The sequence below is a fragment of the Ranitomeya imitator genome, chromosome 2 (genome assembly GCF_032444005.1).
Source record: "Ranitomeya imitator isolate aRanImi1 chromosome 2, aRanImi1.pri, whole genome shotgun sequence".
In the NCBI taxonomy this organism is placed as follows: Eukaryota; Metazoa; Chordata; class Amphibia; order Anura; family Dendrobatidae; genus Ranitomeya; species Ranitomeya imitator.
The window spans coordinates 300,383,897-300,405,604 of record NC_091283.1 but is presented as its reverse complement, the minus strand read 5'-3'; the positions used below and the strand labels follow the sequence as shown (position 1 = coordinate 300,405,604).

The window sequence follows — 21,708 nt, the reverse complement described above, 5'->3', positions numbered from 1 at the left end:
TTTACAACACCATTTTGTTTTTAGGGACTACGTCTCATTTGAAGTCATTTTGAGGGGTCTATATGATAGAAAATGCCCAAGTGTGACACCATTCTAAAAACTGCACCCCTCAAGGTGCTCAAAACCACATTCAAGAAGTTTATTAACCCTTCAGGTGTTTAATAGGAATTTTTGGAATGTTTAAATAAAAATGAACATTTAACTTTTTTACACAAAAAATTAACTTCAGCTCCAATTTGTTTTATTTTACCAAGGGTAACAGGAGAAATTGGACCCAAAAAGTTGTTGTCCAATTTGTCCTGAGTACGCTGATCCCCCATATGTGGCAGTAAACCACTGTTTGGGCGCATGGGAGAGCTCGGAAGGGAAGGAGCGCTATTTGACTTTTCAATGCAAAATTGACAGGAATTGAGATGGGACGCCATGTTGCGTTTGGAGAGCCACTGATGTGCCTAAACATTGAAACCCCCCACAAGTGACACCATTTTGGAAAGTAGACCCCCTAAGGAACTTATCTGGATGTGTGGTGAGCACTTTGACCCACCAAGGGCTTCACAGAAGTTTATAATGCAGAGCCATAAAAATAAAACAAAATTTTTTCACAAAAATTATATTTTTGCCCCCAGTTTTGTATTTTTCCAAGGTTAGCAGGAGAAATTGGACCCTAAATGTTGTTGTCCAATTTGTCCTGAGTACGCTGATACCCGATATGTGGGGGGGAACCACCGTTTGGGCGCATGGGAGGGCTCGGAAGGGAAGGAGCATCATTTGGAATGCAGACTTAGATGGATTGGTCTGCAGGCGTCACATTGCGTTTGCAGAGCCCCTAATGTACCTAAACAGTAGAAACCCCCCACAAGTGACCCCATATTGGAAACTAGACCCCTCAATGAACTAATCTAGATGTGTTGTGAGAACTTTGAACCCCCAAGTGTTTCACTACAGTTTATAACGCAGAGCCGTGAAAATAAAAAATCTTTTTGTTTTCCCACAAAAATTATTTTTTAGCCCCCAGTTTTGTATTTTCCCAAGGGTAACAGGAGAAATTGGTCCACAAAAGTTGTTGTCCAATTTGTCCTGAGTATGCTGATACCCCATATGTTGGGGTAAACCCCTGTTTGGGCACACAGGAGAGCTCGGAAGGGAAGGAGCACTGTTTTACTTTTTCAACGCAGAATTGGCTGGAATTGAGATCGGACGCCATGTCGTGTTTGGAGAGCCCCTGATGTGCCGAAACAGTGGAAACCCCCCAATTATAACTGAAACCCTAATCTAAACACACCCCTAACCCTAATTCCAACGGTAACCCTAACCACACCTCTAACCCTGACACACCCCTAACCCTAATCCCAACCCTATTCCCAACTGTAAATGTAATCTAAACCCTAACCCTAACTTTAGCCCCAACCCTAACTGTAGCCCCAACCCTAGCCCTAGCCCTAACCCTAGCCCTAATGGGAAAATGGAAATAAATACATTTTTTTAATTTTTCCCTAACTAAGGGGGTGATGAAGGGGGGTTTGATTTACTTTTATAGCGAGTTTTTTAGCGGATTTTTATGATTGGCAGCCGTCACACACTGAAAGACCCTTTTTATTGCAAAAAATATTTTTTGCAATACCACATTTTGAGAGCTATAATTTTTCCATATTTTGGTCCACAGAGTCATGTGAGGTCTTGTTTTTTGCGGGACGAGTTGATGTTTTTATTGAAAACATTTTTGGGCACGTGACATTTTTTTATCGCTTTTTATTCCGATTTTTGTGAGGAAGAATGACCAAAAGCCAGCTATTCATGAATTTCTATTGGGGGAGGCGTTTATACCGTTCCGCGTTTGGTAAAATTGATAAATCAGTTTTATTCTTCGGGTCAGTACGATTACAGCGATACCTCATTTATATCATTTTTTTATGGTTTGGTGCTTTTATACGATAAAAACTATTTTACAGAAAAAATAATTATTTTTGCATTGCTTTATTCTCAGGACTATAACTTTTTTATTTTTTTGCTGATGATGCTGTATGGCAGCTCTTTTTTTGCGGGACAATATGACGCTTTCAGCGGTACCATGGTTATTTATATCTGTCCTTTTGATCGCGTGTTATTCCACTTTTTGTTCGGCGGTATGATAATAAAGCGTTGTTTTTTGCCTCGTTTTTTTTTTTTTTTTCTTACGGTGTTTACTGAAGGGGTTAACTAGTGGGACAGTTTTATAGGTCGGGTCGTTACGGACGCGGCGATACTAAATATGTGTACTTTTATTGGTTTTTTTTTTTTTATTTAGATGAAGAAATGTATTTATGGGAATAATATTTTTTTTTTTTTTTCATTATTTTGGATTATTTTTTTTTATTTTTTTTACACATTTGGAAATTTTTTTTTTTACTTTTTTACTTTGTCCCAGGGGGGGACATCACAGATCAGTGATCTGACAGTTTGCACAGCACTCTGTCAGATCACTGATCTGACATGCAGCGCTGCAGCCTTCACAGTGCCTGCTCTGAGCAGGCTCTGTGAAGCCACCTCCCTCCCTGCAGGACCCGGATCCGCGGCCATCTTGGATCCGGGGCTCGAGCAGGGAGGGAGGTGAGGAGACCCTCGCAGCAACGCGATCACATCGCGTTGCTGCGGGGGGCTCAGGGAAGCCCGCAGGGAGCCCCCTCCCTGCGCGGTGCTTCCCTGCACCGCCGGCACATCGCGATCATCTTTGATCGCGGTGTGCCAGGGGTTAATGTGCCGGGGGCGGTCCGTGACCGCTCCTGGCACATAGTGCCGGATGTCAGCTGCGATAAGCAGCTGACACCCGGCCGCGATCGGCCGCGCTCCCCCCGTGAGCGCGGCCGATCGGCTATGACGTACTATCCCGTCCAGGGTCAGATAAGCCCAGGGCACCTCGACGGGATAGTACGTCTAAGGTCACAGAGGGGTTAAGGCCGGAGTCACACTAGAGAGGAATACGGACGAGTGCTATGCGAGAAAAAAAAATTGCATAGCGCTCGGACCAATGTTAATCTGTTGGGCAGCTCCCATCACTTTTTTTTGTTCACGGCCGTATTATATGTGCGAGTGAAATTGCACTATGCTGCGATTTGCACCGTATATCAGCCGAGAATCCCCAATGAAAGTCTGTTTATGCAAGAAAAACTCATACCACACGGGCCATCAGTTTGACTTGCGAGAAATACGCAATGGTGTCCTTTTAAAGGCTTGCAATTCAGGTGCAGTGTACAGTAAAATCACACTGACAGCTTATAATATTTACAAATAGTTAATTTGTCGGCTTCTGTCAAATCATTGCAGGATAGGAGACATGGTTTACATACAGTAAACCATTGCAGAACGGTTAGATTTATATAGGTCAGTGACTAATACGGTTAGTAGTATGTGTGTGTGTAAAATTTGGGACCTGTATGTATTTAATAAAAATGTTTTCACTGAAAAAACTGGCGTGGGCTCCCACACAATTTTCTGTGCCACAGAGGGAAAGTCAGTGACTGAGGACAGATATTATAGCCTAGAGAGGGACCATGGTTATTGCCACCCCAGAAAAGGTGCATCTGTAAGATGCGCCAATTCTGGCACTCAGCCTCTGTTCTCACTGCCCTGTAGCGGTGGCATATGGGGTAATAAGGGGTTAATGTCACCTTTTGTATTGTAAGGTGACAGTAGGCCAGCTTACTTATGGAGAGGTGTCTGATAGATGCCTCTCCATTACTTACCTGTGGGCTTGATGTTACTTGACAATAAAATGGTGACATCAACCCCACAAATCTGAGCCCCACTGCTACAGGGCAAGTGGGAAGAGCGAGGCTAAGTACCAGAATTGGCAGATCTATAAGATGCGCCATTTCTGGGATGGCTGAGAGCTGATGGTTTTTAGCCTCTGGGGCTGCCAATATCCATGGCCTCTTCACAGACTATTAATATCAGCCTACAGCTTTTATAGGGGGACCCCATGTCAATATTTTGTGTCCCACTGTAAAATAGCCAGTAAGGGCTAAGCAAACAGCTGTGAGCTGATATTAATAGCCTGGGAACCTTTATGGTTATTGGCTCCTTTCCAGAATATTAACATCAGCTGTCAGCTTTCCCTCTGCTGGTTATGAAAATTATGCCGTGCTAGATATAGACACTGACATTCACAGCAGCGCGTCCGCCCCGATGCTCTTTTCTGACTCCTTTCTCAGGCCCCCAAAAAAGTGTTAACTAAGTACCCTTTATTTTCTTGCACTGTAGCCGTTCACTTACTACAGGGTATTCAATCATTGTTTCTGTCCCCCCCACATAAAGTACGACCACTATCTATATGCCTTTATATACAGCATTCTAGAATGCTGTGTATATATAGTAGGCCCACTGCCTGTATACCCTTATATACAGCATTTTATAAAGCACAACCACTATCTGTATGCCCTTAAGACTTGCCTAGCCCCATACAATGGGCTTTGCTAGTCTTAATCCGGGGCCTTCTCCTCTTCTATCACCGTCCTTCTTTCTTTGAGTCGATGACGCGTCCTATGTCATCCACACGGTGTCTTCCATCGTGCTCCTGTGCATCGCACTTCTTTCTGCCCGTTGCAGTACTTTGCTTTGTGCTCGGCAGAGAAGTGTTCCTGCACAGAAGCGTGATGAGGGAGGTTGTGTGGATGATGTAGAACACATCATCCACGGGAAGGACTGTGCCTGATGAAGACCAGTGCCAAACATAACACCGGACCGCCCCGTAGGTGAGTATAAGAAGTTATTTACATTATGCACGTTGGCTTAGGGACATACCGTATATACTCGAGTAGAAGCTGACCACCCCCCCCCCCCTCCTAATTTTGGCACAAAAAAACTGGGAAAACTTAATGACTCGAGTATAAGCCTTAGGGTGGAAAATGCAGCAGCTACTGGTAAATGTCAAAAATAAAAATAGATACCAATAAAAGTAAAATTAATTGAGACATCAATAGGTTAAGTGTTTTTGAATATCCATATTGAATGAGGAGCCCCATATAATGCTCCATAAAGTTTATGATGGCCCCATAAGATGCTCCATATTAAAATATGCCCCATATAATGCTGCACAAATGTTAATAATGGCCCCATAAGATGCTTCATAGAAACTTTTGCCCCATACAATGCTGCATAAAGGTTGATGGCCCCATAAGATGCTCCATAGATTTTACTCCATAGATTATGCCCCATGAGATGCTCCACACATTATGCCCCATGAGATGCTCCACACATTATGCCCCATTTGCTGTTGCTGCGAATAAAATAAAAAAAAAACACATACTCACCTCTCTTCGCTCAGGCCCCCGGCACTTTCCACTGCTGCGCGCTGCTCTGTCTTCCATCCTCTGCACTGACTGTTCAGGCAGAGGGCAGCGCGCACACTAACTACATCATTGTGCCCTCTGACCTAAACAGTCACAGCCATAGGACAGAGCGGCCCGCAGCGGTGGAAAGGGGAGAGGTGAATATCGCGCAATGCTCACCTCCCCCGTCATACTCACCTGCCCCCGACGCGGTCCCTGGCAGCTTCTCACTGTCAGATGGTCTCCGGGAGTCGGCAGCGTCTTCCTATGTTCAGCTGTCACGGACAGCTCATTAAAGTAATGAATATGCATCCATATTCATTAATGAGCGGTTCCACGTGACCGTTGAACAAAGGAAGAGCTGCCCGGAGACCATCGGACATGCAGGGACCGCGCCGGGAGCAGGTGAGTATGTGACAGCCGCCGCTCCCCCTCCCCCGCCGACAATCACTTGAGTATAAGCCGAGAGGGTCACTTTCAGCCCAAAAAAGTGGGCTGAAAATCTCGGCTTATGCTCGAGTATATACGGTATGTACGGTACAGCACTGTAGAAGGGTGTGTATAAGGGCATATAGGTTCTGGTGGTACAATATATTGGGAAAACCTGGTGACAGGTTCCCTTTAAGAAACCTATGGAACTAGGTAAAAAATAGCATTTTTTGGATGGTGAAAAACTTGTAATTTAAATATTGATGAAGGCTGAGCTGCAGGTGGTCTGTGTCTCTTCATAAGTTTAAGGCCGGGGTCACACTAGCGTAGAATACGGACGAGCGCTATGTGAGAAAACATCGCATGGCACTCGGACCAGTGTTAATCTATGGGGCAGATCACATCTGTGATTATTTTTTCATGCCGAATCGGCATACGAGAACAATCGCAGCATATATACCTGACAGGGGCCCATACATTCTGATATCATCAGTAATATATACCTGACAGGGGCCCATACATTCTGATATCATCAGTAATATATACCTGACAGGGGGCCATACATTCTGATATCATCACTAATATATACCTGACAGGGGCCCATACATTCTGATATCATCACTAATATATACCTGACAGGAGCCCATACATTCTGATATCAATAATATATACCTGATAGGGGCCCATACATTCTGATATCATCAATAACATATACCTGACAGGGGCCCGTACATTCTGATATCAATAATAATATATACCTGACAGGGGCCCATACATTCTGATACCATCAATAATATATATACCTGACAGGAGCCCATACATTCTGATATCAATAATATATACCTGACAGGAGCCCATACATTCTGATACCATCACTAATATATACCTGACAGGAGCCCATACATTCTGACATCAATAATATATACCTGACAGGAGCCCATACATTCTGATACCATCACTAATATACAGTGGGGCAAAAAAGTATTTAGTCAGTCAGCAATAGTGCAAGTTCCACCACCTAAAAAGATGAGAGGCGTCTGTAATTTACATCATAGGTAGACCTCAACTATGGGAGACAAACTGAGAAAAAAAAATCCAGAAAATCACATTGTCTGTTTTTTTAACATTTTATTTGCATATTATGGTGGAAAATAAGTATTTGGTCAGAAACAAACAATCAAGATTTCTGGCTCTCACAGACCTGTAACTTCTTCTTTAAGAGTCTCCTCTTTCCTCCACTCATTACCTGTAGTAATGGCACCTGTTTAAACTTGTTATCAGTATAAAAAGACACCTGTGCACACCCTCAAACAGTCTGACTCCAAACTCCACTATGGTGAAGACCAAAGAGCTGTCAAAGGACACAAGAAACAAAATTGTAGCCCTGCACCAGGCTGGGAAGACTGAATCTGCAATAGCCAACCAGCTTGGAGTGAAGAAATCAACAGTGGGAGCAATAATTAGAAAATGGAAGACATACAAGACCACTGATAATCTCCCTCGATCTGGGGCTCCACGCAAAATCCCACCCCGTGGGGTCAGAATGATCACAAGAACGGTGAGCAAAAATCTCAGAACCACGTGGGGGGACCTAGTGAATGAACTGCAGAGAGCTGGGACCAATGTAACAAGGCCTACCATAAGTAACACACTATGCCACCATGGACTCATATCCTGCAGTGCCAGACGTGTCCCACTGCTTAAGCCAGTACATGTCCGGGCCCGTCTGAAGTTTGCTAGAGAGCATTTGGATGATCCAGAGGAGTTTTGGGAGAATGTCCTATGGTCTGATGAAACCAAACTGGAACTGTTTGGTAGAAACACAACTTGTCGTGTTTGGAGGAAAAAGAATACTGAGTTGCATCCATCAAACAGCATACCTACTGTAAAGCATGGTGGTGGAAACATCATGCTTTGGGGCTGTTTCTCTGCAAAGGGGCCAGGACGACTGATCCGGGTACATGAAAGAATGAATGGGGCCATGTATCGTGAGATTTTGAGTGCAAACCTCCTTCCATCAGCAAGGGCATTGAAGATGAAACGTGGCTGGGTCTTTCAACATGACAATGATCCAAAGCACACCGCCAGGGCAACGAAGGAGTGGCTTTGTAAGAAGCATTTCAAGGTCCTGGAGTGGCCTAGCCAGTCTCCAGATCTCAACCCTATAGAAAACCTTTGGAGGGAGTTGAAAGTCCGTGTTGCCAAGCGAAAAGCCAAAAACATCACTGCTCTAGAGGAGATCTGCATGGAGGAATGGGCCAACATACCAACAACAGTGTGTGGCAACCTTGTGAAGACTTACAGAAAACGTTTGACCTCTGTCATTGCCAACAAAGGATATATTACAAAGTATTGAGATGAAATTTTGTTTCTGACCAAATACTTATTTTCCACCATAATATGCAAATAAAATGTAAAAAAAACAGACAATGTGATTTTCTGGATTTTTTTTTCTCAGTTTGTCTCCCATAGTTGAGGTCTACCTATGATGTAAATTACAGACGCCTCTCATCTTTTTAAGTGGTGGAACTTGCACTATTGCTGACTGACTAAATACTTTTTTGCCCCACTGTATACCTGACAGGAGCCCATACATTCTGATACCATCATTAATATATACCTGACGGGCCCATACATTCTGATACCATCACTAATATATACCTGACAGGGGCCCATACATTCTGACATCAATAATATACACGTGACAGGAGCCCGTACAGTCCATATCTACAATAATATATACCTAAACACAAAAGAGATCCCTCGCATAAAAATAAGAGAGATCACATGAATGTATAGTTCAAAAACATAGAAATTTTTATTAAACACATACAATATAAAAATCCTCAACCAATAAGGTCATACAGTTAAAAATACCTCCGATCTAAAGAACAGCAAGTCTCATGCAATGATGTAAATAAACTCCTATAACATTGCTTACACATGGCCCACCTAAATGGTAATTGGCCTAAATAATAGCATAATAATGTGGTAAGTACAAAGCCTACATACGGGAATAACTGTATATATCTAATACAGCACACAACTGCTACCAAATTTACACAGAACAAGAGTGTATAATGTCTATAAATATACCGCAATAATGCATTACTAACTATGCATGATGGTGCTATAAATATGCCAATAAAAGGTAGCCACTAGAACTGCATATATGTACAAACTATACTAACTATATGCAGGGGAAACTATATATAGGGGAAATAAGAAGAAAATCGCAATATGATTGTATGGTACAATTACATAGGTAAATCCTATAAATATGCCGCGATGCAAAAAATGCTACCGCTACTGCAAGAGGGCGATGTATATATATAAAGTCAAGTCTTAGACTAAATAGCCCCGATATCTATCAAAACCGATAGTATGATGGCAAACTAAATGTGCCGCGATGCAAAAAATGCTACCGCAAAAAAGTTAAAATGTGCTCATGTTGTACTTCTGTGATAAGAATCCGCATCCTCGGAAGAAGATATTCTATCGAAACGCGCGTCGGGCAGTCAGCAGGTCCTGCGCTTTGATTTATGTGGTAATTATATTTCATCTCCTACTCGGGATTTATTTTCTAGTGGCCAAAGGGGTATGTAAGGGGATTGTTTGCCATTATACTATCGGTTTTTATAGGGATTGGGGCTATTTGGTCTAAAACTTGACTTTATATATACACATCACCTTTTGTAGCAGCGGTAGCATTTTTTGCATCGCGGCACATTTAGTTTGCCATCATACTATCGGTTTTGATAGATATCGGGGCTATTTAGTCTAAGACTTGACTTTATATATATACATCGCCCTCTTGCAGTAGCGGTAGCATTTTTTGCATCGCGGCATATTTATAGGATTTACCTATGTAATTGTACCATACAATCATATTGCGATTTTCTTCTTATTTCCCCTATATATAGTTTCCCCTGCATATAGTTAGTATAGTTTGTACATATATGCAGTTCTAGTGGCTACCTTTTATTGGCATATTTATAGCACCATCATGCATAGTTAGTAATGCATTATTGCGGTATATTTATAGACATTATACACTCTTGTTCTGTGTAAATTTGGTAGCAGTTGTGTGCTGTATTAGATATATACAGTTATTCCCGTATGTAGGCTTTGTACTTACCACATTATTATGCTATTATTTAGGCCAATTACCATTTAGGTGGGCCATGTGTAAGCAATGTTATAGGAGTTTATTTACATCATTGCATGAGACTTGCTGTTCTTTAGATCGGAGGTATTTTTAACTGTATGACCTTATTGGTTGAGGATTTTTATATTGTATGTGTTTAATAAAAATTTCTATGTTTTTGAACTATACATTCATGTGATCTCTCTTATTTTTATGCGAGGGATCTCTTTTGTGTTTATGTACTTTGGATGTGTTCTTGTATACTATATGGACTAATATGTATGCTCAATAATATATACCTGACAGGAGCCCGTACAGTCTATATCTACAATAATATATACCTGACAGGAGCTCGTACAGTCTATATCTACAATAATATATACCTGACAGGAGCCCGTACAGTCTATATCTACAATAATATATACCTGACAGGAGCCCGTACAGTCTGTATCTATAATAATATATACCTGACAGGAGCCCGTACAGTCTATATCTACAATAATATATACCTGACAGGAGCCCGTACAGTCTATATCTACAATAATATATACCTGACAGGAGCCCGTACAGTCTATATCTACAATAATATATACCTGACAGGAGCCCGTACAGTCTATATCTACAATAATATATACCTGACAGGAGCCCGTACAGTCTATATCTACAATAATATATACCTGACAGGAGCCCGTACAGTCTGTATCTACAATAATATATACCTGACAGGAGCCCGTACAGTCTGTATCTACAATAATATATACCTGACAGGAGCCCGTACAGTCTATATCTACAATAATATATACCTGACAGGAGCCCGTACAGTCTATATCTACAATAATATATACCTGACAGGAGCCCGTACAGTCCATATCTACAATAATATATACCTGACAGGAGCCCGTACAGTCCATATCTACAATAATACATACCTGACAGGAGCCCGTACAGTCTATATCTACAGTAATATATACCTGACAGGAGCCCGTACAGTCTGTATCTACCATACTATATACCTGACAGGAGCCCATACAGTCTATATCTACAATAATACATACCTGACAGGAGCCCATACAGTCTATATCTACAATAATATATACCTGACAGGAGCCCGTACAGTCTGTATCTACCATACTATATACCTGACAGGAGCCCATACAGTCTATATCTACAATACTATATACCTGACAGGAGCCCGTACAGTCTGTATCTACCATACTATATACCTGACAGGAGCCCATACAGTCTATATCTACAATACTATATACCTGACAGGAGCCCGTACAGTCTGTATCTACCATACTATATACCTGACAGGAGCCCATACAGTCTATATCTACAATACTATATACCTGACAGGAGCCCGTACAGTCTGTATCTACCATACTATATACCTGACAGGAGCCCATACAGTCTATATCTACAATACTATATACCTGACAGGAGCCCGTACAGTCTATATCTACAATACTATATACCTGACAGGAGCCCGTACAGTCTATATCTACAATAATATATACCTGACAGGAGCCCGTACAGTCTATATCTACAATAATATATACCTGACAGGAGCCCGTACAGTCTATATCTACAATAATATATACCTGACAGGAGCCCGTACAGTCTATATCTACAATAATATATACCTGACAGGAGCCCGTACAGTCTGTATCTACAATAATATATACCTGACAGGAGCCCGTACAGTCTATATCTACAATAATATATACCTGACAGGAGCCCGTACAGTCTATATCTACAATAATATATACCTGACAGGAGCCCATACAGTCTATATCTACAATAATATATACCTGACAGGAGCCCGTACAGTCTGTATCTACCATACTATATACCTGACAGGAGCCCATACAGTCTATATCTACAATACTATATACCTGACAGGAGCCCGTACAGTCTGTATCTACCATACTATATACCTGACAGGAGCCCATACAGTCTATATCTACCATACTATATACCTGACAGGAGCCCATACAGTCTGTATCTACAATACTATATACCTGACAGGAGCCCATACAGTCTATATCTACCATACTATATACCTGACAGGAGCCCATACAGTCTATATCTACAATAATATATACCTGACAGGAGCCCATACAGTCTATATCTACAATAATATATACCTGACAGGAGCCCATACAGTCTATATCTACCATACTATATACCTGACAGGAGCCCATACAGTCTGTATCTACAATACTATATACCTGACAGGAGCCCATACAGTCTATATCTACCATACTATATACCTGACAGGAGCCCATACAGTCTATATCTACAATAATATATACCTGACAGGAGCCCATACAGTCTATATCTACAATAATATATACCTGACAGGAGCCCGTACAGTCTGTATCTACCATACTATATACCTGACAGGAGCCCATACAGTCTATATCTACAATACTATATACCTGACAGGAGCCCGTACAGTCTGTATCTACCATACTATATACCTGACAGGAGCCCATACAGTCTATATCTACCATACTATATACCTGACAGGAGCCCATACAGTCTGTATCTACAATACTATATACCTGACAGGAGCCCATACAGTCTATATCTACCATACTATATACCTGACAGGAGCCCATACAGTCTATATCTACAATAATATATACCTGACAGGAGCCCATACAGTCTATATCTACAATAATATATACCTGACAGGAGCCCATACAGTCTATATCTACCATACTATATACCTGACAGGAGCCCATACAGTCTGTATCTACAATACTATATACCTGACAGGAGCCCATACAGTCTATATCTACCATACTATATACCTGACAGGAGCCCATACAGTCTATATCTACAATAATATATACCTGACAGGAGCCCATACAGTCTATATCTACAATAATATATACCTGACAGGAGCCCGTACAGTCTGTATCTACCATACTATATACCTGACAGGAGCCCATACAGTCTATATCTACCATACTATATACCTGACAGGAGCCCATACAGTCTATATCTACCATACTATATACCTGACAGGAGCCCATACAGTCTATATCTACAATACTATATACCTGACAGGAGCCCGTACAGTCTGTATCTACAATACTATATACCTGACAGGAGCCCATACAGTCTATATCTACCATACTATATACCTGACAGGAGCCCATACAGTCTATATCTACAATAATATATACCTGACAGGAGCCCATACAGTCTATATCTACAATAATATATACCTGACAGGAGCCCGTACAGTCTTTATCTACCATACTATATACCTGACAGGAGCCCATACAGTCTATATCTACAATACTATATACCTGACAGGAGCCCGTACAGTCTGTATCTACCATACTATATACCTGACAGGAGCCCATACAGTCTGTATCTACAATACTATATACCTGACAGGAGCCCATACAGTCTATATCTACAATACTATATACCTGACAGGAGCCCGTACAGTCTGTATCTACAATACTATATACCTGACAGGAGCCCATACAGTCTATATCTACAATACTATATACCTGACAGGAGCCCATACAGTCTGTATCTACCATACTATATACCTGACAGGAGCCCATACAGTCTATATCTACAATACTATATACCTGACAGGAGCCCGTACAGTCTATATCTACAATAATATATACCTGACAGGAGCCCATACAGTCTATATCTACAATACTATATACCTGACAGGAGCCCGTACAGTCTATATCTACAATAATATATACCTGACAGGAGCCCGTACAGTCTATATCTACAATAATATATACCTGACAGGAGCCCGTACAGTCTGTATATACAATAATATATACCTGACAGGAGCCCATACAGTCTATATCTACAATAATATATACCTGACAGGAGCCCATACAGTCTATATCTACAATACTATATACCTGACAGGAGCCCGTACAGTCTGTATCTACAATACTATATACCTGACAGGAGCCCGTACAGTCTATATCTACAATAATATATACCTGACAGGAGCCCGTACAGTCTGTATCTACAATACTATATACCTGACAGGAGCCCGTACAGTCTATATCTACAATAATATATACCTGACAGGAGCCCGTACAGTCTGTATCTACAATACTATATACCTGACAGGAGCCCGTACAGTCTATATCTACAATAATATATACCTGACAGGAGCCCGTACAGTCTATATCTACAATAATATATACCTGACAGGAGCCCGTACAGTCTGTATCTACAATAATATATACCTGACAGGAGCCCGTACAGTCTATATCTACAATAATATATACCTGACAGGAGCCCGTACAGTCTATATCTACAATAATATATACCTGACAGGAGCCCGTACAGTCTGTATCTACAATAATATATACCTGACAGGAGCCCGTACAGTCTGTATCTACAATAATATATACCTGACAGGAGCCCGTACAGTCTATATCTACAATACTATATACCTGACAGGAGCCCGTACAGTCTGTATCTACCATACTATATACCTGACAGGAGCCCGTACAGTCTGTATCTACAATAATATATACCTGACAGGAGCCCGTACAGTCTATATCTACAATAATATATACCTGACAGGGGCCCGTACAGTCTGTATCTACCATACTATATACCTGACAGGAGCCCGTACAGTCTGTATCTACAATAATATATACCTGACAGGAGCCCGTACAGTCTGTATCTACCATAATATATACCTGACAGGAGCCCATACAGTCTATATCTACAATAATATATACCTGACAGGAGCCCGTACAGTCTGTATCTACCATACTATATACCTGACAGGAGCCCATACAGTCTGTATCTACAATAATATATACCTGACAGGAGCCCGTACAGTCTATATCTACAATAATATATACCTGACAGGAGCCCGTACAGTCTATATCTACAATAATATATACCTGACAGGAGCCCGTACAGTCTGTATCTACAATAATATATACCTGACAGGAGCCCGTACAGTCTGTATCTATAATAATATATACCTGACAGGAGCCCGTACAGTCTGTATCTACAATAATATATACCTGACAGGAGCCCATACAGTCTATATCTACAATAATATATACCTGACAGGAGCCTGTGCAGTCTGTATCTACAATAATATACACCTGACAGGAGCCCGTACAGTCTATATCTACAATAATATATACCTGACAGGAGCCCGTACAGTCTGTATCTACAATAATATATACCTGACAGGAGCCCATACAGTCCATATCTACAATAATATACACCTGACAGGAGCCCGTACAGTCTGTATCTACAATAATATATACCTGACAGGAGCCCGTACAGTCTATATCTACAATAATATATACCTGACAGGAGCCCGTACAGTCTGTATCTACAATAATATACACCTGACAGGAGCCCGTACAGTCTATATCTACAATAATATATACCTGACAGGAGCCCGTACAGTCTGTATCTACAATAATATATACCTGACAGGAGCCCATACAGTCTATATCTACAATAATATATACCTGACAGGAGCCCATACAGTCTATATCTACAATAATATATACCTGACAGGAGCCCGTACAGTCTGTATCTACAATAATATACACCTGACAGGAGCCCGTACAGTCTATATCTACAATAATATATACCTGACAGGAGCCCGTACAGTCTGTATCTACAATAATATACACCTGACAGGAGCCCGTACAGTCTATATCTACAATAATATATACCTGACAGGAGCCCGTACAGTCTGTATCTACAATAATATATACCTGACAGGAGCCCATACAGTCTATATCTACAATAATATATACCTGACAGGAGCCCGTACAGTCTATATCTACAATACTATATACCTGACAGGAGCCCGTACAGTCTATATCTACAATAATATATACCTGACAGGAGCCCATACAGTCTATATCTACAATACTATATACCTGACAGGAGCCCGTACAGTCTATATCTACAATAATATATACCTGACAGGAGCCCGTACAGTCTATATCTACAATAATATATACCTGACAGGAGCCCGTACAGTCTGTATATACAATAATATATACCTGACAGGAGCCCATACAGTCTATATCTACAATAATATATACCTGACAGGAGCCCATACAGTCTATATCTACAATACTATATACCTGACAGGAGCCCGTACAGTCTGTATCTACAATACTATATACCTGACAGGAGCCCGTACAGTCTATATCTACAATAATATATACCTGACAGGAGCCCGTACAGTCTGTATCTACAATACTATATACCTGACAGGAGCCCGTACAGTCTATATCTACAATAATATATACCTGACAGGAGCCCGTACAGTCTGTATCTACAATACTATATACCTGACAGGAGCCCGTACAGTCTATATCTACAATAATATATACCTGACAGGAGCCCGTACAGTCTATATCTACAATAATATATACCTGACAGGAGCCCGTACAGTCTGTATCTACAATAATATATACCTGACAGGAGCCCGTACAGTCTATATCTACAATAATATATACCTGACAGGAGCCCGTACAGTCTATATCTACAATAATATATACCTGACAGGAGCCCGTACAGTCTGTATCTACAATAATATATACCTGACAGGAGCCCGTACAGTCTGTATCTACAATAATATATACCTGACAGGAGCCCGTACAGTCTATATCTACAATACTATATACCTGACAGGAGCCCGTACAGTCTGTATCTACCATACTATATACCTGACAGGAGCCCGTACAGTCTGTATCTACAATAATATATACCTGACAGGAGCCCGTACAGTCTATATCTACAATAATATATACCTGACAGGGGCCCGTACAGTCTGTATCTACCATACTATATACCTGACAGGAGCCCGTACAGTCTGTATCTACAATAATATATACCTGACAGGAGCCCGTACAGTCTGTATCTACCATAATATATACCTGACAGGAGCCCATACAGTCTATATCTACAATAATATATACCTGACAGGAGCCCGTACAGTCTGTATCTACCATACTATATACCTGACAGGAGCCCATACAGTCTGTATCTACAATAATATATACCTGACAGGAGCCCGTACAGTCTATATCTACAATAATATATACCTGACAGGAGCCCGTACAGTCTATATCTACAATAATATATACCTGACAGGAGCCCGTACAGTCTGTATCTACAATAATATATACCTGACAGGAGCCCGTACAGTCTGTATCTATAATAATATATACCTGACAGGAGCCCGTACAGTCTGTATCTACAATAATATATACCTGACAGGAGCCTGTGCAGTCTGTATCTACAATAATATACACCTGACAGGAGCCCGTACAGTCTATATCTACAATAATATATACCTGACAGGAGCCCGTACAGTCTGTATCTACAATAATATATACCTGACAGGAGCCCATACAGTCCATATCTACAATAATATACACCTGACAGGAGCCCGTACAGTCTGTATCTACAATAATATATACCTGACAGGAGCCCGTACAGTCTATATCTACAATAATATATACCTGACAGGAGCCCGTACAGTCTGTATCTACAATAATATACACCTGACAGGAGCCCGTACAGTCTATATCTACAATAATATATACCTGACAGGAGCCCGTACAGTCTGTATCTACAATAATATATACCTGACAGGAGCCCATACAGTCTATATCTACAATAATATATACCTGACAGGAGCCCATACAGTCTATATCTACAATAATATATACCTGACAGGAGCCCGTACAGTCTGTATCTACAATAATATACACCTGACAGGAGCCCGTACAGTCTATATCTACAATAATATATACCTGACAGGAGCCCGTACAGTCTGTATCTACAATAATATACACCTGACAGGAGCCCGTACAGTCTATATCTACAATAATATACACCTGACAGGAGCCCGTACAGTCTATATCTACAATAATATATACCTGACAGGAGCCCGTACAGTCTATATCTACAATAATATATACCTGACAGGAGCCCGTACAGTCTATATCTATAATAATATATACCTGACAGGAGTCCGTACAGTCTATATCTACAATAATATATACCTGACAGGAGTCCATACAGTCTGTATCTACAATAATATATACCTGACAGGAGCCCGTACAGTCTATATCTACAATAATATATACCTGACAGGAGCCCGTACAGTCTGTATCTACAATAATATATACCTGACAGGAGCCCATACAGTCTATATCTACAATAATATATACCTGACAGGAGCCCGTACAGTCTATATCTACAATAATATATACCTGACAGGAGCCCGTACAGTCTATATCTACAATAATATATACCTGACAGGAGCCCGTACAGTCTATATCTACAATAATATATACCTGACAGGAGCCCGTACAGTCTGTATCTACAATAATATATACCTGACAGGAGCCCGTACAGTCTAGTGTCTTCACCAGTGAGGTGACTAGACTGTATGGGCTGCAGTCAGGACCTGGCAGGAGCCCATATATTCTGCTGGTTTTAATAATTTATACCTTGAAGGAGCACATACAGTCTAGTGTCATGTATTTACTGCAGTCAGGGCCAGGCAGCAGCCCATAAAGTCTGATATCTTCAAGAATATATACCTGACTGCAGCCCATACACTCTAGCATCTTCAGTAGTGAGCCGGCTACACTGTATGGGCTGCAGTCAGGACCTGGAAGGAGCCCATACACTCTAGGCTCAACCCTGAAAACACGCCCCCTCCCGATAGGACACGCCCCCGGAAATGACGTCACACCTGGAAGGAGCCCATACACTCTAGCATTTACCCTGACTCCTCCCCTCCTGTGACCTCATCACAGGTCCTGTGCGCACAGAGCAGCCGTAGAAATCTCAGGCCTCGGTGGTCTCCCCCAACTTCTGCTCTTTCTCCTTCTTTTCTTGCAGGGGCCGCAGTGGATTTCATCCTGGATCCATAGATCCGAATAGAGGAGCGATGTTCCTTCAGTCTGAGGGTAATTGATGGTGATATTTGTCCAACGGCCACTTTACCGAGTAAATCCCACCAGGACTGTAGCAGGTAAAGACCCCAATATCCACAGGTGTCCCTTCTAATTGGGGGGAAAGTACCAAAGAAAATCCATCATATCCTGAGAAAAAGAAACTACATGGAGACATTGGCCTACATTCTTACCAACAATCTACTATATAATTCTGTAAGGGTCACTTCCGTCTGTCTTTCTGTCCGTAACGGAAATCCCAAGTTGCTGATTGGTCGTGGCTGTTTTGCCGCGACCAATCAGTGACGGGCACAGTCTGGCGGCAAAATGGCCGCTCCTTCCTCCCCGCAGTCAGTGCTCGCTCCATACTCCCCTCCAGTCAGCGTTCACACAGGGTTAATGGCAGCGCTAATGGACCGCATTATGCCGGGATGTAACGCACTCCGTTAACGTGGCTATTAACCCTGTGTGACCAACGTTTTACTATTGATGCTGCCTATGCAGCATCAATAGTAAAAAGATCTAATTTTAAAAATAATTAAAAAAAGAAAAAAAAATCGTTATATACTTACTGTCCGTCAGCCCCTTGGATCCAGAACCGGCCTTTCCCACTCCTCGCGACACTTCAGTGACCGCTCCATGCATTGCGGTCTCGCGAGATGATGACGTAGCGGTCAGTGAGTATATAACTATTTTTTATTTTAATTCGTTTCTTTAACAGGGATATGATGCCCACATTGCTATATACTGCATGGGCTGTGCAATATACTGCATGGGCTGTGCAATATACTGCGTGGGCTGTGCAATATACTACGTGGGCTGTGTTATACACTACCTGGCCTTTTTTATGTACACTACGTGGCCTGTGTTATACACTACGTGGCCTGTTATAAACTATGTGGCTGTGTTATATGCTATGTCAGCTGTGCAATATACTGTGTGGGCTGTGCAATATACTGCGTGAGCTGTGCTATATACTACGTGGGCTGTGCAATGTACTACGTGGGCTGTGCAATGTACTATGTGGGCTTTGCAATGTACTATGTGGGCTTTGCAATGTACTACGTGGGCTGTGCAATATACTACGTGGGCTGTACAATATACTACGTGGGCTGTACAATATACTACGTGGGCTGTACAATATACTACGTGGGCTGTACAATATACTACGTGGGCTGTACAATATACTACGTGGGCTGTACAATATACTACGTGGGTTGTACAATATACTACGTGGGCTGTGCAATGTACTATGTTAGCTGTGCAATATACTGCGTGGGCTGTGCTATATACTACGTGGGCTGTGCTATATACTATGTGGCCGGCCGCAAACAATCAGCGACCGGCGCAGTCCGGCCGCGAATTGGCACGGGATTTGAACCACACTTCGCTAATTGGTCGCGGCCGGCCGAATCCTGTGTATTCAATGTATTATTCTAAAATCTTCATAAATAAACTACATACATATTCTAGAATACCCGATGCGTTAGAATCGGGCCACCATCTAGTCTCTTATAAAAGCCTCAAACTTATGTGTGAATCAGAGCTGAGATCTAACGTGATAGAAGATTACAGTGCGGGAAAGACGGGAAACCTTCATATAGACGGCCGGTGGTGATGGAGTCAGTGACCGACTCTGGACAAATAGGTTTCTAGAGCCGAAGTAGGAGATGAAGATGTCGTCCTCATCATGAAGTAGTTATTTCTCCTGTCACGTGTAATGAATATCTCCTGCAGTATTGCTAATGCCGATTCCAGTGTCGGTAAATGAGACGAGAATTAGCGTTATAGAAGATGAGTCTATGAGGAACGTATTCAGCTGCCGACTCCGAGGAATAAACTGCTTGTTGTCTGTGACGTAAATATATAGGTTTTATTAGTAGATGTAAAGAAGGAAACTAAATGCTGTAAAATAATAAATCTCATGTTTCCCTTATTATCTCCAGTAATTGTATTATTACACAGGATATTTATGATGTTACATCGGCTCATCTTCTTCTCATTCAGGTCTCTACAATATCAGATCCTCTCAGTGAAGATCTTCTGTATAAGAGAATTTTCCTGATTTACCCATCAAAGATGGATATGGACAAAGACAAGATGGCGGAGAGGATATTACACCTCACCCTAGAGATCCTCTTCCGGCTTACTGGAGAGGTGAGAGATTCTGATGATGTCACATTACATCATTCTTATCTATGGGAATAACAGATGGACAGAACTGGAGAGGTGAGGACTCTGGAAATATCTGTAGTGAGATTTATTAATATGTCTCTCCATAACCAGGACTATACAGTAGTGAAGAAGACCTCTAGTGAGCGCTGTCAGGACCCTGTGTCTGAGGGATGGGGAAGACCCCTAAGTCCAATCATGGAGCCTCCACCTCACCCCCTGATACATGAGAACATCAATGACCAGAAGATCCTAGAACTCGCATACAAGATGATTGAGCTGCTGACTGGAGAGGTGACACTGCTGGGAATGCTGGGACATTATACAGTAACGCTATGAAGGGATTGGGGGATGACGGTATCATTGTATGTGTCAGGTTCCTATAAGGTGTCAGGATGTCGCTGTCTATTTCTCCATGGAGGAGTGGGAGTATTTAGAAGGACACAAAGATCTGTTCAAGGACTCCATGATGGAGGTTCCCCAGTCCCTCACATCACCAGGTAATAGATAGCACTAAATACACACAGCCTATAATTATCTGTATGTAAAGAATGAACTCAGTCCCTGTATGTGTTTCCTCCAGATCTATCCAGTAAGAGGACAACACCAGAGAGATGTCCCCATCCTCTTCTTCCACAGGACTGTAAACAGGAAGATCCCAATGTTCCTCCGTATTATCAGGTAGATG

General features: G+C 41.7%; 1 protein-coding gene across 1 annotated transcript in view; it reads left to right on the top strand.

Moving 5' to 3' along the window:
• Positions 1-18,709: 18,709 nt before the first annotated feature.
• The window catches only part of LOC138663347 (oocyte zinc finger protein XlCOF6-like), a 55,010-nt gene continuing 52,011 nt past the window's right edge, over positions 18,710-21,708 (top strand). The window contains exons 1-5 of the mRNA XM_069749527.1: positions 18,710-18,928; positions 20,856-21,005; positions 21,135-21,314; positions 21,397-21,520; positions 21,604-21,701. Coding sequence (XP_069605628.1) covers positions 20,928-21,005; positions 21,135-21,314; positions 21,397-21,520; positions 21,604-21,701 — 480 coding nt within the window. The 5' untranslated portion in view covers positions 18,710-18,928; positions 20,856-20,927. The remainder of the gene's footprint in view (positions 18,929-20,855; positions 21,006-21,134; positions 21,315-21,396; positions 21,521-21,603; positions 21,702-21,708) is intronic.